This window comes from Nomascus leucogenys, chromosome 13 (genome assembly GCF_006542625.1).
Source record: "Nomascus leucogenys isolate Asia chromosome 13, Asia_NLE_v1, whole genome shotgun sequence".
Classification (NCBI taxonomy): Eukaryota; Metazoa; Chordata; class Mammalia; order Primates; family Hylobatidae; genus Nomascus; species Nomascus leucogenys.
Window position 1 is genome coordinate 5,122,810 of NC_044393.1, and position 19,294 is coordinate 5,142,103.

The following is a 19,294-nucleotide window of genomic DNA, read 5'->3' on the forward strand; positions in this document are numbered from 1 at the left end:
GTTTTACTGAATTCTCAGCACAGAGCGAGCAGGGAGGCAGCACCGATTGAGTGGAAGGGGGTGCCTCTGGACAGCAGCAGGTTGGGAGCCCTTGGAGTCCTTCGCCTCAGAGCTGTCCTCCTTCTGTTTGCAAGTTAGGACACCTCAGTTCAGTGCTGTGGTCCCCAAGATTAAGGTACTAGGAAGTATCCTCCATTACAGGGAACAGGAATAAATGAATCAAAAGGCTGTCAGGCCTTTTTGACATGGGATGAATAAAGTAACTAATAGGCTAAGGGGCTAAATGATTTCCAGTCAAGTAATTAGAGATAAGTCATTTATTAAGGAGGCAGATGGGGTATTATTGGTATATAGATGGTATAGTAGATTGGTAGTATATTGGTAGATTATTGGTATATAGATGGTATATTATTAAGGAGGCAGATGGGGTAATTAGAGGTGAGACTTAGGGACAGAGCTTGTGATATGGAAAGGAGTGAAGTAACTGAGTAAAAGACAAGTTTACTGTCCAGCAGAGATTCTTAGAGGCTCTTTTCTCTGTGATTAAAAAAAATCCTGAACCAGTAGTGTAATAAACTTCCTGCCTCCAGCGGTGCTGGATAGCTGGCAGGATAACTGTGCCCAGTGATGAGGTGACCCCAGTCAGACCAACTTAATGAGTATCCCACTAACTAGTTGGATGATATTTGAGGTTGTCAGTTAATCTCTTAGTTCACATAGTTCTTGAGAGCAAAGTGAGGGAATCGGAAAAGCTCTAAAATTCGGTGATTGTGCTGTCAGTCTCTGAGAGAACAAGGTCGCTGTAGCAACCGTACTGCTAAAGGATAAGCTCTTCAAAATCAAAAGGGACAGATTTCTTAGGTTTCTAGTTTGTGTTTTGTGTTTTTAAATCTATTTCTGCCATACGAAAGTGTAGGATGGTGAGATGCATTTCTAAATATTTTTAACTACTCAGTCTGGATGGTTAGGCTTCAAGAAAAGGAATTTATTTAGTCTGAAATAAAGCAATTTTGCCATTTAAAATTGAATTACTTTGTAGTTTAATGATTACTATTGAGCAAACAAATCTTTACAGTAATATCAGTCAGCAAAAGTTTTTTAAAAGGTTTAAATCTCTCTCTCCTTTTTTAGGTTTGAGAAGTAAAGCACCAGAGGAAGCATGTGTAACTCCTTGTATAATCGCAGGCTGTAAGTCTTTAGCATCTCAGGAAGTTACTAACTTCAAACTAAGTATATAGGTAGAGTTTCTTACTAAATCTAGTGCTTCTTGAACCACAAGTAGAAAGCATTTAAAACATGACTGTTGTTGTGTGTTTTTTGAAGTTTGTAAATAGAAGACTTGTTGATGATCCGATGGCAAGGTATTTTTCTCTTCGTATATATTTTAGTTATTTCCTCATGATGCGTACATGAAAAGAGTGAAGTTTCTCAGAATGAGCAACTGTCATCCATCTACCTGCTATTTTATTATTGCCAATTACAAAAGCAAATCAAGAGATGAGAACCCAGTTGCCTGCAAGTAAATATTTACTGCATTGAGGGTCGGAGCATTTTCCCATTACCGGTTATCCATGGATCAAATAGTATATCTCAGTGGTAATTCTAGAGGGCCATTAAAACCCTGGTGGTGCTGGAAGAGATGGCAGTGCTGCATGTCAGAAATAGGTAAACTGTAATTAAGGAGTTACAGATGATTTGATTACGCTCTTGTGTATTTGGTCCTGTTGTAATGTGAGCAGATTAAAATCATGTAGTGGTTAAAGCTATGTCATTATGCAAACATTTATGGCAACTTCTGCAAATTAATTTGAACTGTAAAAGTTCCCTAATGAGACGATGTCCTCCGTAACTGAGAAGGACACTGCAGCCATTGCTGCTTAATTCCTGCATTTGAATGGTTGCCGAGCGGATGGTGTGCCCTTTCTCAAAGAGCAGAGAGGCTGCAGAGCATTTTGGGGGGTGATGACTGAATGAAAGTGAAAAGAGCATTTCAAAATAGCCTTTAAAAGGAAAACCAAGGATGATTATTAATGAATTCCTGGGATATAACAGTAGTAAGAAATTTAAACTATATAAACATACATGTTAAAGGCTAGCTCTTCAGAAGTAAAGATAAGAGGACTGCAGTTCTTTAGTTTTGCTTATCTTTTTGTTTTCTTGTTTGGACCAGGTATTTTTGTGGAGAGGACTGTGGCTTTTCTTTTATCCTCTTTTCCAGTTAGCATGTTGTGTGCACAGGTCTACACAACATGGATATTTCTAGTGGATGTTGACTCACATTGACCTTGGCTCTGTAGTTCCCCATGTACTAGGCAGGCACCTGGTTCTTCTGGAGGCTGGCAGGCACTGGAAGGCAGGATGCCAGGCAATGTTTGCTCAGAGGAAAGAACCTAAGGGAAGAGTGTTAGTAGCCCTCAGATACCAAGTGAGGATTCCAGGGTGCTATCAATGCTGCTAAAGTATAAAAATGTAACACCAACTCCAGTGGCTCCCTGCAAATCCACACGTGTAGTCTGGATGCCTGGCGAACACTTTGAAACAAAGGGAGCACTTTACAATAAATTTGCTATTTTTTTAAGTTTATAAGTATGCATTGAATATCAAACTCTTCAAGGTTAGTAAGTGTCAGCAAAGACCCTAATGCCTGTCAGCTGTTCCCCACCTGTCTCCCGCAGTCCCTGTGTCGAAGCTAATGATGAGTGCATATCATTCACTGTGCTGCAGTGCAGAGTGGGTTTTGGAGTGCTGCAGGAGGAACACTAATCTACTGAGAAACTGTTCTGTAAGCCGACTCCACAGCACAGCTTCTCTCACGGTTAATGTCCCTTATCTTCTGGCTCCATTTCTGCCTCCTCGATGACCTCTTCATCTTCCTCTAGAACTGCTTTGGCATCTTGAAATTGTTGGTACTCGGATACCAAATCATGGATGTTACTTTCAGCTTCCCCAAATTCGTCTATGTCCATCCCTTCGCTGGTGTACCAGTGCACAAAAGCTTTCCTTTTGAACATGGCTGAGAAATGCTCAGAGACCCTATTAAAGATCTCCTGGATGGCCGTGTTGTTGCCAATGAAGGTGGCGGCCATGCTCAGCCCCTGGGGCGGGATGTCGCAGACAGCCACCTTGACGTTGTTGGGAATCCACTCCACAAAGCAGCTGCTGTTCCTGGTCTGCACGGAGAGCAGTTGCTGGTCCACTTCCTTGGTGGACATCTTGCCCCGGAAAATGCAGGCCACTGTGAGGTAGCGGCCACGGCGGGGGTCACAGGCAGCCATGGTATTGCGGGCGTCGAACATCTGCTGGGTGAGCTCAGCCACGGAGAGGGCTCGGTACTGCTGGCTGCCCTGGGCCGTGAGTGGGGCAAAGCCGGGCATAAAGAAGTGCAGGCGGGGGAAGGGGACCATGTTCACCGCCAGCTTGCGCAGGTCTGCGTTGAGCTGACCCGGGAACCGGAGGGAGGTGGTTATGCCACTCATGGTCAAGGACACCAGGTGGTTGAGATCCCCGTAGGTGGGTGTTGTCAGCTTCAGGGTACGGAAGCAGATGTCATAGAGGGCTTCATTGTCAATGCAGAAACAGGCATCTGCATTCTCAATCAGCTGGTGGATGGACAGAACCGCGTTGTAGGGCTCCACCACCGTGTCTGACACCTTGGGAGAAGGCATGACGCTGAAGGAATTCATGATCCGGTCCGGGTACTCCTCTCTAATCTTGTTCATGAGCAGAGTGCCCATCCCGGAGCCTGTGCCCCCGCCCAGGGAGTGGACGATCTGGAAGCCCTGCAGGCAGTCACAGCTCTCACTCTCGTGCCTCACCACCTCTAGGACGTTCTCGATCAGCTCGGCTCCCTCCGTGTAATGGCCTTTGGCCCAGTTGTTGCCAGCCCCAGAATTACCTGTGGCCAAAAAGAGTAACCAGCAGGGGAAGAAAAGTGAAAAGAGAAGGGCACCAGTAAAGCATCCCCCCCCCACTCCTGGTGGAACCTTCTGGAAAAACGTACCATGGACAAAACTGTCGGGTTGAAAGAGGGCTCGTAATTTGCTAGATCGAATGCTGTCCATCGTCCCAGGTTCTAGGTCCACCAAGACTGCTCGGGGCACATATTTCCTACCTGTGTAGAAAAACAGGAAAAAGTCAGCCTACTTGTTTTTCTAAAAGTTAACGTTTTATCAAAATAGAACTTTGTGATACTGGTCCAAAAAAAATCATGGATGTTCTAGAAAGGGGCCCTTGGTAGGTGGAGATTTGAGTATCTAACATCATATTTTTTACCCAACAACAATCCCACAAATCTACAGAATACCCAGAAACAATTTCCATCATTGTCTGCTCTGTGATATTGCCAATGACAGAGATTCTCTTCCTTCATATTGGAAATGATTCTGGTTTCATTTGTGAAACCACAAAGGAAAGTGAGTACTTAACCTGCTTGTGTTAAGGTGTGTGCCCTATCCAGCAGCTCCTTCCCCATTCCTGCCTCTTGACCAGGGGTTGGGGACCCACCACTCTGGGATCCTGCTGCCCTGCCTGTCGCCTCCCTGAGCCTAGACATCACTGCTTTGACATTTCCATCTCCTGGGCCTCAGCCCTTCCTCTGCCTGTGTTCCCAGTTGCGGGACCACTGCTCCCAGAGCCCCGCCAGTCCTACCGTAGGCTTCGTTGTAGTACACGCTGATTCTCTCCAGCTGCAAGGCCGAGGCCCCGCGGTCGCTGCCAGCCAAGTCGATCCCGTGTTCCTCACCAATCATCTCCCAGAACTGAAAGCAGGAGGAAGGTCAGAGTAAACAGACCCCGAAAAAGGCTGTGTTAACCAGAGAGAAAGTTAGCATTCCCAAGCCTGTTTCCCTCTGGTTGCCTGACCCTCCCCAAGACATTCTTTTAGGGCCTTTTCATAAATAACCATGGCATCATTCGCTTTTTGCCTCTACTAAGCAATGTGAAGTAATATGAAGATTGCATTTTCTCCCCACCTGAACTCCTTAAATAAAATGTCAAACACAAAGTACTAAATCGGATTTTCCTCCTATTAAATTCAGGCCATTATATACATTAAAGCTGTTGTTTTAGAATTTAACGTCAACATAGCTCTAATTTCTCCTTATAATGCTCCAAGCTAGTAAAGTGTAGATTCCATTAAAGGAAAATAAACTGAATTCTTATCTGATTTCATAATAATACCTCATTTCACTTTGGGGATTTCTTTTCATGAACTTTTCCAAACAACCCATAACTTGGACCTCTGCATGACTTTAAGTAATTAGCGCCTTTTTTTTTTTTTTTGGATGGAGTCTTGATCTGTGCAGTGGTGTGATCTCGGCTCACTGCAACCTCCGCCTCCTGGGTTCAAGCAATTCTCCTGCCTCAGCCTCCTGAGTAGCTGGGACTACAGGCACGCACCACCATGCCCAACTAATTTTTATATTTTTAGTAGACATGGGGTTTCACCATGTTGGCCAGGATGGTCTCTATCTCTTGACCTTGTGATCCACCCACCTTGGCCTTCCAAAGTAGTAGGATTACAGGCATGAGCCATGGCGCCCGGCCTTTCTTTCTTTTTTTTATTTTTATTTTTATTTATTTATTTTTTTGAGACAGAGTTTCACTCTTGTCACCTAGGCTGGAGTGCAGTAGCACAATCTTGGCTCACTGCAACTTCCACCTCCTGGGTTCAAGCAATTCTCCTGCCTCAGCCTCTCAAGTAGCTGGGATTACAGGCGTCCACCACCATGCCCAGCTAATTTTTGCATTTTTAGTAGATACAGAGTTTTGCCATGTTGGCCAGGCTGGTCTCAAACTCCTGACCTCAGGTGATGCACCTGCCTCGGCCTCCCAAAGTGCTAGGATTACAGGCGTGAGCCACCGCGCCCGGCCAGTAATGTGCATTTTTGATTATCAGGTATACATACAACTCAAAATTACACATAGTTGTCCTCTGGTAACTATTTGAAACATACTGCACTTCCAATCACATACACAGTACTTATTAATATAGATATGTGCCAAGCTCTTAATACGGAAACAGTTACTGGGAAGACTCCTTTTGATCACCCTGAAAAACACATATTAAAATGCAATGAAAATGTATTCACATATATTAAAATCCCCAAGGGTATGTTAAAAACCCCAACCATATCTTCTAAATGACAGCGCTGCTCTGGCCATGGTCTTAATAACAAGGCAGTTCATGGTAAACTGCCAGCACTGTTCAGGGAGTGGAAGAATAAATAAATTCAAGTTCTAAGATACCCCAAATTAAATGTGTCTTAAAGTTCTTGTAGCTGTAAATCATGAGTCAGCCAGGACTCTAAACGCTAGACAATACGACTCTAGAGTGAGAGCTAAGACCCTATCTAAACCTAACACTTTCCCTCAAGGGCCCCTTTCTGTATTATCTTCCAGCTTCAGAGCAGCAGGGCTCCTGCCTCCCACTTCTCTGTGTGTGAGTTACGAGTGTCTCACCCCTGAGGCATGGAGGAATGGTGGCTTCTTTTCAAGCAGTAATGTTCTTTGGCCCAGGTTTGAAACACCTGCATTTAAAAGCCTTAGTTGTTTCCTAGCAGCATTGCTCACAGTAGCCAAAAGGCAGAAACAACCCAAGTGTCATTGATGGATGATGAATGCAGGTGTTTCAAAACCTTTAAATGCATAAATGCATCTCATATTAGTAAAAGTAATTTCACAGTAGCAAAGAGAACACGATAAATTTTGCACAGTGCAATTGGTCATCTTAAAATCAAGATTGGAGATCGTGGGTTCGGGCATCTGTGTTCTTGGAGTTGGCCAATTAAGTTACGTACTTGGAAAATTTTAAGCAGGGGGACAAAGGAGAGAAAAACTCATTTATATTCCAGAGAGTGTATGTTAATTAATTATGTTACTGTACACAAAAACTTTATTTTAGGTCTCTCTCTTAAATTTTCAGTTGCATACTAATAAAACAGTAATTGATTTTTTAAGCACTATAATAAACATGAGAGGGGAGGGAAAAGACACCATAGTGACAGGATATAGAAAGTTTCTCAAAAAACTTCAAAAAGCTGTTTTGAGACAAATTACTGTTTTTAGGTATGAAAAGTTCATTGTTAAGATGATAAAAGTGGGCCGGGTACAGTGGCTCACGCCTATAATCCCAGCACTTTGGGAGGCCCAGGTGGGCACATCACCTGAGGTCAGGAGTTTGAGACCAGCCTGACCAACATGGTGAAACCCCGTCTCTACTAAAAATACAAAATTAGCCAGACGTGGTGGTGCATGCCTGTAATCCCAGCTACTGGCGAGGCTGAGGCAGGAGAATCACTTGAACCCAGGAGGTGGAGGTTGCAGTGAGCCGAGGTCGCGCCATTGCACTCCAGCCTGGGCAACAAGAGCGAAACTCCATCTCAAAAAAATGTGATAAAAGTGCCAGGCACGGTGGCTTAACACCTGTCATCCCACCACTTTGGAAGCCTGAGGCAGGAGGATCACTTGAGCCCATGAGTTCAAGACCAGCCTGAGCAACAAAGTGAGATCCCTGTCTCTCAAAAAAAATTAAAAAATTAGCCAGGCTTAGTGGTGCACGCCTATAATCCCAGCTACTCAGGAGGCTGAGGCAGGAGAATAGCTTGAGCCCAGGAGGTTGAGGCTATAGTGAGTCATGATCCTGCCACTCTACTCCAGCCTCAGCAACAGAGTGGGCAAAGAAAAAGACGATAAACGTGTTATGTAATATAAAGGTTGGCATGTATTGTACATATGTATCTATGGATAAAATTAACGTTAATTAAATTAACACTGTAAGCCCTTAATGTGTGTTGTAGCCCTTTAGTTAAAGATGGTTTCCTTCTTTTCCTATGTGAAATTTTTTTTTAAGAATTTTTTTAAAGCCCAAAGGCATTGTCTGATATTTAGCAAGTACATTAAATCTGCTAGACTTATTGTCTTCCCTGCTAACTTAGGGTATTTTTTTGGTTATCCACCTCTATGGACTGTGGCAAAGCTAGGATTAGTAACCAGACATTACTTACCTTGGCTCCGATCTGGTTGCCACACTGGCCAATCTGAATATGGACAATTTCACGCATCCTTGCTCTGAGCCCAAGTCTAAGATCTTCACGGAATCCTCAGACTCTCAGAATCCAGAGCTTTGGTTCACTGGTGTGAGCCCAACACAGCTGTGGTCACTGCAGTGGTGGGACTGGCCAACCAAGCTACCCTCACAATGTGACCAAGGGTGTGTCCACTCCAGAGGCCCAGCTCACTGCCCTCAGCCAGTCCTGGCCCTTCTCTGCTTTCTGCCTGTCATGCTTTTGGAAGGGAGTGTTTTTCCTCTCTCAACACAGAATACTGCCCCATCATTTCCTAGAGAGTGAGTGCAAGATTAAAGGCCGCCTTGGTGCACAGGGCCTGGAGGCTGACACTGTTTGCAGGCTTCCAGGTGACCATGCTGGCCCTGATGACTGTGGTATGATGACTGTGGCTCCTAGCTCACCCAGGTAACCAGACCACCTCCAAGGGCTTTCCGTGTCCAGCTTCCCGGCCTCTTTTCCAGACTTTGGTCCCCAGAAGCCCCGTGCCCCGACACAGCAGGAGGCTCCACAACTGGGCCTCACAGGTCCCGGGATGGCCTGCATCAGGCACTGTCTGCCCGCCCCTCCCCCACATGTCCTTTCTCGCTCTGTACGCAAGTTACTCTGCAGTGTCCTGCAGGCCTCTTGGACCCCTGCCCTGTCCGTGCCAGGGCTGGGCTGTGCCTCAGCACCCTTCCCAGCTCCTGCTCTGTCGTCCCATCTCAGCTCATGGTGTCTGGGGTCTTAATGTTTGCCATAGGGTCCCTTTACCAGATCCCGAATTCTCCAAGAGCAAAATGGACTCCCAATTGTATTCCCTTAGAGCTGGGTGTGGTGGCTCACTCCTCCCAGCACTAGCCTCCCAGCACTAATCCCAGCACTTTGAGAGGCCAAGGTAGGCAGATCACCGGAAGTCAGGAGTTCAAGACCAGCCTGGCCAACATGGTGAAACCCCATCTCTACTAAAAATACAAATATTAGTCAGGTGTGGTGGCGCACACATGTAGTCCCAGCTACTCGGGTGACTGCGGCAGGAGAATCGCTTGAACCTGAGAGGCGGAGGTTGTAGTGAGCTGAGATCACACCACTGCACTCCAGCCTGGGCAACAAAACAAGACTCTGTCAGGGAAAAAAAAAAAAAAAAAAAAAAAGCATTCCCTCATGCGCAGTACAGGAGTGGCAGCAGGCTGGGTACTCAGCAGCTTGAAAGCAGCTGTTCTGTCTCCTGGTCCTGAGTACATCCCCTGCCACCACGCTTCTATCAACGTCAAAAGCCAGCCCTAGGCTTTATTACCTCCAACCAGGCAAGGACATCCAGGCCAAACACCAGCTCCATATCCTTGCCCAGGAGGGTGGCAGTTCCCCACCACCCGGAGGACAGAAGGTGGAAGCTTCCAAAGAAGATGGGGAATGGACTCCCCGAGAAGGCGTGAGAGCCCTGGCTTGGACGGGGAGGGCTGGTGGGCACTGCCTTGTGCCTGTTGAGCTCTCCAGGTGCAGGTGGGCAGGTACAGGGCAAGGTCTCACTCCTGAAGCCCCAAGGATGTGGACAACCACCATCTGGTGAGCAACCACCTCTTGAGGCCTCTCTTTAACGTCTGCCGGGCACCCTGAGGTTGCCCCCATTCTTTGAACAGCTATGGACGGGGACCTGTCATATGCTGGGCTCACCTTGGGTGCAGCAGACAAGAGAATGAAGGAGGTAGATGTGGCCAGATCCTGCCCTCTTGGAACTCTGGCTTACTTAGGGAGAGAGCACTCCTAGCTCTGGAGCAGCTCAAGGACACCATCTCTCAGGCCAGGGACTCAAGGCAAGACTACTGAACCCAGAGCCAGAAGCCCTGGAGGTCCTTCCCTCCCCTGCCTCTTGCCAGACGCGTGACCTTGGTTGAAGCATTGGAGCCCAGCCTGGTCCATGAGGGGCCTGTGCTTCCTGTGCCCCAAGCCCAGGCTTGACTCCTAAACCTGTGTTCCCTCTACGGGCCTGGTGGGGCCCAGGATGTGAGGTCAGGAACACCGTCAGGGAAGTTCCTAGCGATGGAGTGTCTGGGGGAAATCGCTTCTGCTTCCTCCCAAAGGAGCTCAAACACGCAGCCAAAGGGCCTGAGCTATAAACCAGAAGAGAAACCCAGAGGTGGGGAGGAAGAAAGCACAGTGTCCCGAGAGTGCCTGGACTGGGACTGCTTCTCGCCTCTGTCTAGTGTGTAGATCCCAGGCTGCCCTTGGGTACTGACAGTGCACTCCGTGATCCTGGGCTGGATCCAGGACCAGGGAAGAGGGCTGCTATAGAGGATGGTATGAGGATAATTGTCAAAATTCAAATAAGGACTGTGTACACTGGAAAATAGTATTGTATCAGTGTTCCATTCCTTGACTTTGATCATGGCGTGGTGGTTCTCAGTGGAAGTCCTTGTTTCCAGGAGATCCCATATGATGAAGCACTGTACTTCAAGGTTGTTTTGAGGCTGGCAGCTTACTCTGAAACAGTTCCACAACCACAATAATGTGATAAACGGAGAGAGGGCAGTTAAGTAAAGGGGCAAAGCGGTAACAATTGCTGATTCTTTTCAAAGTTAGCACAAGATTAGTACCCTTGCAATATTTCTCTAAGTTTGGAAATTTTGGGGCTCAAACCTGAATGTGACATGACTCACAGAAGCTTCCTGTCCAGTCACCCCTCCTCCCTGCCCAAAGGTAAAGAGAAGAATGTGCAAATTCAAGAGGAGGGTATTCATAGGTCCTCAGCAGTATTTTTCAGAAATTAAAACAGACCGTTTTAAAATTAAGAACAGACCATTCTGTTTCCATAGACATTAGCCCATCTTGCCTCACTTCCAGCCTTTCTCCCGGCGTGCCTTGGCCTCTTTTCCCCTTGTCTCTGTCCCCGCCAGCTCTCTCCAGCCTCCCTCCCCATCCAGGGGCCCCTGCCTATCAGACTTCAAAGATCAAAGACAGCTCCATGATCTTCCCACAGGCAGGTCCTTCATCAGAGACACCTCCTCTCCTGGGGACCAGAGCACTTCAACCTGCAGTGCCCACACACAGTCCTGTTTGCTAATTACTTATACACATGCCTTATCTCCCGCCAGCCTGGGAGCTGCCCGTGTCATTTCATCTTTGAGTCCCCAAAGTGCCTGATCCATGGCAGGGCCTCAGTAAATGTTTGTTAAGGGCACATCGACAGCTGAGCAAGTTTGAGCAGTGATGCTCAGAGCGGGCTGTGTTCTTAAAGGCAGTGATGTATTTATTCACGAGTGTGTCCTTCTCCAGGTGGGGTCACCTTTTTCCTCCATTCCATAAGAGGTGGTCTAGGCTGAAGGTATAAACTGTTCCAAGAAACCTGGATGTCTGGGGACAGACTGTAGATGGAATAACCGCAGTGAGATATTACGGGAAGGTGTGACTGGTGGGCAGCCGTGGCCTTCTGTGGCCCAGCTCCTGAAAGGAGCCCCTGTTTGCCACAAACCGCCTTGCTGCAGGGACCATGGGGCTGGGCCCAAGGGGCATTTCTGATCTGCCTGTGTTCATTCTTTGCCATGTGAGCAGGATCCAGGGTGCTGGGGTCCTCCGCCCACCCTCCGCACTGCAGCACATTCCTCTTGGCCATCTTAGTTTGCCTAGGGAGGGGGGAATAGCCAGGTTTCCAGGTGGGTGCTTAAAAGGTTTTTCTGTTAATGGGGCAGTTGGCAAAAAGAAGGAAAAAGAGAGAAGCCCTGTTTGCTTTGATTCCTGTATCGCCGGCCATGTTTATTCAGGCCAGGCGAGTGCTGAGCTTTGGATGCTGGGCTGTGAGAGGGTGAGGGGCGGAGTGGCAGCTCCACCACCCAGGGGCCCATCTCCGCCCTAGACCTGAACTTTTTCACCTGAAAAATGAAATAAAAGTCCCCACGTCACAAGTCGGCGTGAGGACTGGGCCTGCCAGGGCTGACCCCTAACGTGGCTGCTGGTGGTTACTGTTCAAGTGGGCTTCACAGGGTGGGAGGGGCAGATGCGGCTCTCGGTGCAGACAGGCCCATGCATTCCACACCTACAGACAGCACCTACCATGCGGCAGGCTTGACATGGCCGTGGACATGGGGACCTGTCTCAATTTAAGATGTCTGGGCAGAACAGAGTGGCAGGAAAGGCAGCAGGTCTGGAAAGCCGTGCGTCCCGTCTCAGCTCTCTTGTCCTTGTTTCTGAAGGCACCTGCTCCCCAGAGGAAACAGCTCTCCTCTGACTGCCAACTTAGCGCCTGCAGTGAGGTGGGGAATACAGTCTGCCTTGCCCTGGGACTGGTAGAAGCGGGGCCTGTGCAGGATATAGGCAAACAGTGCCCCTGGAGATGCCGGCACGACCCCAAGTTCTGTTTTGCCAGGCTGAAGGTGACCGCCCCCAGTCCCAAACTGCAGGAAGTGATTAACAGTGGCCACTGTGATGAGTGACAAAGTCGTTTTCTGCGCCCCCCTCCCCCCACAAAGGGCTGTGACCAAGGCAGGTTAGCAGTGACTGCATTTAGGTGAGGAGATGAGCAAGCATTGCCCCAGAGGGCAGGAGCTTCCTCCTAGCAAGTGTGGTGAGGACGCCCATGGCCCACAACACTGAGATTCCCAACCAGGACCAGCCCACCCCTGAGCCTGAAACCCTCTCCTCCAGCGGCCTGCCACAGCAATCCACAGAAGGCTCCGTAGCAGCACGCCTTTTCCTGCATGACACTTGGGTCTATTACAGGAATAGAACCAGGAAGATAAAAAAAAAAAACAGTGTCACCCAGAAACCCCGAATCAGCTGCTTCCAGACTTCCCCCAGGAGTTATCCCCCAGGGGTCAGATGGAGCTGCCCCACCCTCCATTTGGCAAATGAAATAGAATTCAGAGAAAAACACAGCACTCAGAGAATTCATTGATTTCATCCGCCCCAGTCTTCCACTTCTGAGTGCGTTGAAGTTCCCTGAATAACTTAGAGAAGATTGTTGAATTATATTGTTTGCGTGTGATTTAGAACCAGAAATTTTTCCAAATGTCTTAGCAAGAAAATGACACCTGAGGGGCCATTATGAGTGACTCAGCGGGTGTAGGCAGGCCGCCAGAGGAGTTGAGCTCCACTTTCTTGTACCCTGTCTCGGTGTGTGTTCTCTTACTGGAAAAGAAAGTTCTAGGAGGATGAGTAACTAACTACAAGAGGAGAGAGACTAGGAGGACATTGCTGGTTTTCGCTGAGCCAGGAGTGTTAACCTTCTTCCCCCACAGCTGAGATGCTCATGGTTCCTGTACCAGGCAGACTCTGGCTGCTCCTCACGCCTGTCCAGCCTCCAAGCCCAGAGGGTAGAAACACCTTGCTGTCTCTCTGGGTGCACTGGTGAGCAGCATGCAGGCTGTGGCATCTCTGATTTACAGGAGAAAACACATACGCGTGCACACACACACACACACCTACCACCACCACCACTTCCCCTGAACTGCGCAAAGATCTAAGAGATGGACACATGAACCTTCTCACTTGCATCTTTCCCGTCTCCCAAAGTTGCAGCTAGTGATAAGCAATGTTCTGTGGCATGAACAGAGATAAGCATAAAATGGGTCAGCACCTGGAGCTGAAATCGAACAAAAATAGGTACTTCTTCAAGCCCAGTGTTTGTCCAAGAAATCTCTGATATGTGAGTTTTGAGGGACCTCAGCAAAGTAGAAAATACGGGCCTTGCCCTCCAGGGACTTAGAGGGTGAAAGCAGCACTAGCCTCCCGCTCTGCCGGTCTTTACCAGTTTGTCTGCTGCCGCCACCGTCTCCCACATGCTCCCTCGTTTAGCCTGCATGACACCACCACCTTCAAGAAGAAACTAAGGCTCAGAGAGGAATTGACATGTTCAAGTCTCAGGATAATGTGGCAGAACCAGAAATGGATTGCAGGTCTTCAGACACCTACAACCAGGGGTACAATTCAAGGGGCCAAGAGGCAGGCTCCAGGAGCCCCGGGTGCTCACGTCCCCTGCTCCTCACTCTGTAACTGCATCCTGCAAGTCCTGCTCCCAGGTGGATGTCCTGATGCATCTACTCCCCATTCTCTCCAGCAGCGTTCCTCATCCATCACCTGTGGCTCTCCCCTCCGGGGCCCTGCCTGTCCCACAGCTGTCTCCACTCACAGCATCCTTCCCACAGCCACCAGAGGGATCTTACAAACAGAAATCAGCTCTCAGCCACTGCCCTCCTGGAAAGCCAGTGGCAACCGGGAGAAAACCCAAACCTCTTAACAAAAGGAAGGTCGATGTGTGCCTTCAGATCTTCCAAAATGCACATGCCCCACGAGACAGGGACGGGAAACCCGCTGGGCAGGGAAATTAGGTGGGGGATGAAGGAGGCCAGCAGAGCCTCTGTCAGATGGCAGAAAGGGGAGGGAAGGGGAGAGGTGGGCTGGCCGTGTGAAGCTGGCCTGAGTGTCCGCATGGTCCCTGCAGCTTGGAGGCTGAGCCCAACTGTCCGCAGCCTCCCCACGGGCTTTCCCCAGTGCATCACACACTTACCCAATGCACTCACATTCTCAGGCCTCTGCAGATGCTCTTCCTTCTGCTCAGTCTCCTTCCAGCACCTTCCATGACTCTCATTGTTCAACCCAACTCACTGGATACCTAAAAGAAGACCAAACTTCTCCAGAGACCCCGCATCTCTCCTGTTCCCCATTTTAACTGTTTCCAAGCACTTCCTACCTCCTGAGCATTTTACTTTTCCACATGTTCCCTTATGCAGAAAACATAAGTCCTTGCAGACAGGGACTCTGTTCACTGCCGAATCCCCGGGGAAGAAAACAGTAGCCTGCACATACTAGGTGCTCAACAAATATTTGCTGGCAGCCTAATTTTAGACGGCAAACAAATTCAATCAGGTAAATAGTCATTGAGTGCCCCTTTGAAAGACTTCCTGGTGAGTTCACAGGTGGGCTGTGTCTGTTACATGCTGTGCTGCACAGGGTGTGTCCCAAAGGTGATGCTGATGAGGCTGCCCTCATCAATGTCAGCCCAAGGAGCCACATCCACTCCCAAGCAAGTGTGTGCCACCAGTCACTGTGCAACTGTCAGAGGCGTTTGAACCAGAGCGACTCCATCTTGAATACAGACTGGGTAAAATAAGGCTGAGACCTCCTGGGCTGCATTCCCTGGAGGTCAGACATTCTACATCACAGGATGAGATAGGAGGTTGGCACAAGGTACAAGTCACCAAGACCTTGCCAATAGGCGCAGTGGCTCAGGCCTGTAATCCCAGCACTTTGGGAGGCTGAGGCGGGTGGATCACCTGAGGTCAGGAGTTCGAGACCAGCCTGGCCAACATGGTGAAACCCCGTCTCTACTTTAAAAAAGCCAAAAAATTAACCGCGCATGGTGGCAGGCGCCTGTAATCCCAGCTACTCGGGAGGCTAAGGCAGGAGAATCACTTGACCCCAGGAGGCAGAGGTTGCAGTGAGCCAAGATTGTGCCATTGCCCTCCAGCCTGGGTAACAAGAGCGAAACTCTGTCTCAAAAAACAAAAACAAAAAAACAAAGACCTTGCTGATAAAAGGATGTGATAACAAATCCAAGATGGCGATGAAAGTGACCTCTGGTTGTCCTCACTGCTCATTATATGCTAATTATAATGCATTAGCATGCTAAGAGACCAGCACCCTGACAGTTTACAGATGCCAGCATCAGGAAGTTACCCTGTATGGTCTAAAAAGGGGAGGAACCCTCAGTTCCTGGAATTGCCCACCCCTTTCCGAAAAACTCATGAATAATCCACTCCTTGTTCAGGGTATAATCAAGAAGTAACAGTAAGTATAAATAGCTGAGCATCCCATGCTGCTGCTCTGCCTGTGGAGTAGCCATTCTTTTATTCCTTTGCTTTCTTAATAAACTTGCTTTCACTTTATGGACTTTCCCTGAATTCCTTCTTGTGCGAGGTCCAAGAACCCTCTCTCGGGATCTGGGTTGGAATCCCCTTTCCCATAACACAACCAGGCCAGGATGTGATGCATGGTGGTGCCTGGGGACAGTGGCATGGTGGATTGCAAACCTGACCCACCCTATCTGAAGGCCTGCACTGCAGAGATATCTGGGTGTTAGCGAGTGCCTCTGACCCATTGACCAAGTGGATCAAGAGGAACTCCTGTAGCTGGTGAGGGAAAAGTTGTGCCCTGCAAAACCAGCCTAGCCTGGCGAGCATTGTCGGCATCCACCCAAACAAATGCCGGTATCCAGGATGTGGCTAAACTCAGGAATGTGGAATAATAGGAAATGTCTGCAGCTTGCTGGGGTGGAAGCCAGACAATATGGCACAAAGGAAGAAGAAAAAGGATTTCGAGGCCATTCCACAGTCGATGAAAACTCATCTGTGTTCTCCTCCAGGTTGGGAAGGTGGGCCAGCCGTGGCCTGAGTGCTGATCTTTATCAGAATGAGGAGAAAAATCAGCCTTATTTTTAGAAATGAATAGGCTTTTGTGTCTGTGGCCTTGGATCATGTGTTTTCCAGGAGAATTCATGGGGTTAAAAAAAAAAAAAAAGGGACTGGATTCGAACCTGCCACCCAGGAGCCTTGTGCTGAGCACAGGTCTCCTGACATCTCCAGAGGCTCAGTCTTTTCACCAGTAGAATGGAGTAATAGCATCCGCCTCCCAACCCCCAGCCCCACCTCACAGCATTGTGCAAAGGATCAAATGCGGCTGCACAGTCCTCTAGAATGTCATTGGCTCAGCCCTCTGCCCTCAAGCACCACTGGGAGCAGGAATGACTCTGTTACCTCCAGGAAGGAAAACCCAGGACAGGTGCCCAGCTTTCCAGGCAAAGTGGTTTCAGGGGAGACGCCTCGCTCTAAATACCTACTCAGTTCTGCCCCAAGCTGGAAGGCGGTGGCACACAGCTGCTTATAAAGAGCTGCTAGAAGCAATGCTTAGGCAAGTAGGGCCGCAGAGGTAGGAAGGTCCAAGTGCCCTGCCCCAAGCCTCCTCGGATCCCAGCCCAGATGAGAAGATGAGTCAGTATCCACAAAACCACCTTGCAGGCACCTGCAGCCAAGTCAGGAGGAAACACCTTTCCGGTTTCCAAGAGTCCCCAAGCTGCTCTGCAGGTGAGTCTGCTTTGAAGAGAGAGACACAGCTCTGGGGCTAAACTCAACCCCCAGCAAGCAGTCCCTAGCAAGAAACGGCTGGGGTGGCCTGTCTATCAGGTTCCCAATGTGCTCCCTCCTTTTTTTCCAGTCCCAGACACCTCCTGGCTTTATCTGTGTGCCCTTCAGAGAACTCCTCCGGCTAAACATCCTTCACTAATAGCAGCACTGGAATTTGAGTTTGGGTGGGTTTGTGGCCATCCCCAACCCCGCCCCCACAAGGAACATGTTTAAGATCTTGCATCGAGTTAAGGGAAAAACAAAAACAACAAACAAAAACCCCAAAACCAAAAAAAGACAAAAATCCTATTTAGGATCCTCTGCTGCACAATTTTAGTAACCCCCAAAATGACACAGCCCACCAGCTTCTTGGAGCAGTCTGGCAGCCAGACATGCATCCACTTGACTAGGGCCAGGTTCAGAGATGAAGAGCCTTGTCTCTGCATGGTTTGCTGTGTTGGACCCATCAGAAGGGGCTGAAGAGGTAAGTCTCATCAGGCCCCCTTCCTTCCATCTTGGTTTGAAAACGATGATTTCAGACCAGGTGCGGTGGCTCACACCTGTAATCCCAGTACTTTGGGAGGCCGAAGCAGCAGATCACGAGGTCAGAAGCTCGAGACCAGTCTGGCCAACATAGTGAAACCCCATCTCTACTAAAAATACAAAAAATTAGCCAGGTGTGGTGGTGTGTGCCTGTAATCCCAGCTACTCGGGAGGCTGAGGCAGGAGAATCGCGTGAACCCAGGAGGCGAAGGTTGCAGTGAGCCAAGATTGCTCCATTGCACTCCAGCCCAGGTGACAGAGCGAGACTCTGTCTCCAAAAAAAAAAAAAAAAGAAAAAAGACAAAGTAAATGATGATTTCAAATGGATGGGCTCCCTCCCTCTCTTCCTGCCCTATTCCATCAGATTCTGATCTTGAATTGCTTCTATGTTAGGGAAACCCAGGGGCCACAAGTTGTCAACTTTGGACGTCCTTTTTGTTACCAGCCTAAAAATATCCTTCCCTTTAACCAACTTTCTATAGGGTAAATCCAGAGAGTCTCCTCTTTGGAACTCCCCAGATAAATTAAGCCTTGTGCCAGCATTTGGGAGCAGGACTGTGAATGTTTATTCCCCTCCCTGACCGTCTCGCCCCTCCTCCTGACCCTTGTTTGTGAGTTTGATTTGCCAGAGGCTCTGGGCTGAAAGCGGGTGATGTACAGGACTTGTGATCGAGCAGGTGTGGTTGCTGTCATCAGACCCAGCTACATAGTTTGCAGGGCCCAGGGCACAGTGAACCTGGAGAGCCTCTTGTTCAGCTCTGCATTACACTTCTGGACTGCAGGGGTCGTGTGCCTGCCTGGCTGGCCCTGCCTGTCATGATATCTTCTGCATGTGCTGGACCTGCTCGGAGAGTCTCAGGGCATCTTCAGAGCACCCCAGCGCTCCCCATGCTACAGGAAAGAAAAGCTCACGCCTTGGGTGCTTTTCACCCAGATTCAGGGACTAGGGCCCAGGACATCACAGCTCAGGCATCAGAGGCCAAGTACAAGGGCCCTCCCCTCTCCAGGCTCGTTTCTCATGCTGTCGAATGTGCTGTTGGACTTCATAGCACCTGGATCATAACAGTCTGTGGGTACTTGGAGGGAGGGAGCACGATGTATCTTACTGCACAGTTTTGTGAGTTCTTAGCTTTTTCTTTAGAAGAGGCCAAAAACCCGCCGCTTTGGTAGATGCCACCTGATGACCTGGCAAGGGCAGCTGTGTCTGGGTTTCTCCCTCACAAGGACCCAGCTCCTGTAGTCAGGGAGGCCAGAGAGTGGACGTGGGAGGAAGAAAGCCCCCATTGGCAATTCTCTTTCCACTCCTTTTATGCCCCAGAGGTCGGGAGGCCTGACTCCCACCCCCACCGCCAGCTCAAGCTTGGGGACTTCTCCCAGGACGGCCACCCCACCCCGCCTTCTGATGACTGATGGACACTAATGGTTTCCATGAGCGACTTGCCAAACAAATAAGAGACACATCAGTAGATAGAGCCCCGGGTCCACACTTTGCCTCAGTGACCGCTTTTTGGGGAACAAGGACTGAAACTTCTGGGCTGACGAAGCAGCTCTCCAGCCTTGCTCTCCACTCAGTCACGCGGGAATTCCATGGCCACCTCA

General features: G+C 49.0%; 1 protein-coding gene across 1 annotated transcript; it reads right to left on the minus strand.

Annotated features, from left to right (window-relative positions):
• Positions 1-1,023: 1,023 nt before the first annotated feature.
• On the minus strand, positions 1,024-8,329 carry TUBB1 (tubulin beta 1 class VI). The gene is made up of 4 exons (XM_003277508.3): positions 8,004-8,329; positions 4,649-4,757; positions 4,001-4,111; positions 1,024-3,895 (listed from the first exon to the last, which is right to left on the minus strand). Exons 1-4 carry the CDS (start codon positions 8,058-8,060, stop codon positions 2,817-2,819), a joined length of 1,356 nt encoding a protein of 451 aa, XP_003277556.1. The 5' UTR covers positions 8,061-8,329; the 3' UTR covers positions 1,024-2,816.
• Between the last annotated feature and the right edge of the window lie 10,965 nt (positions 8,330-19,294).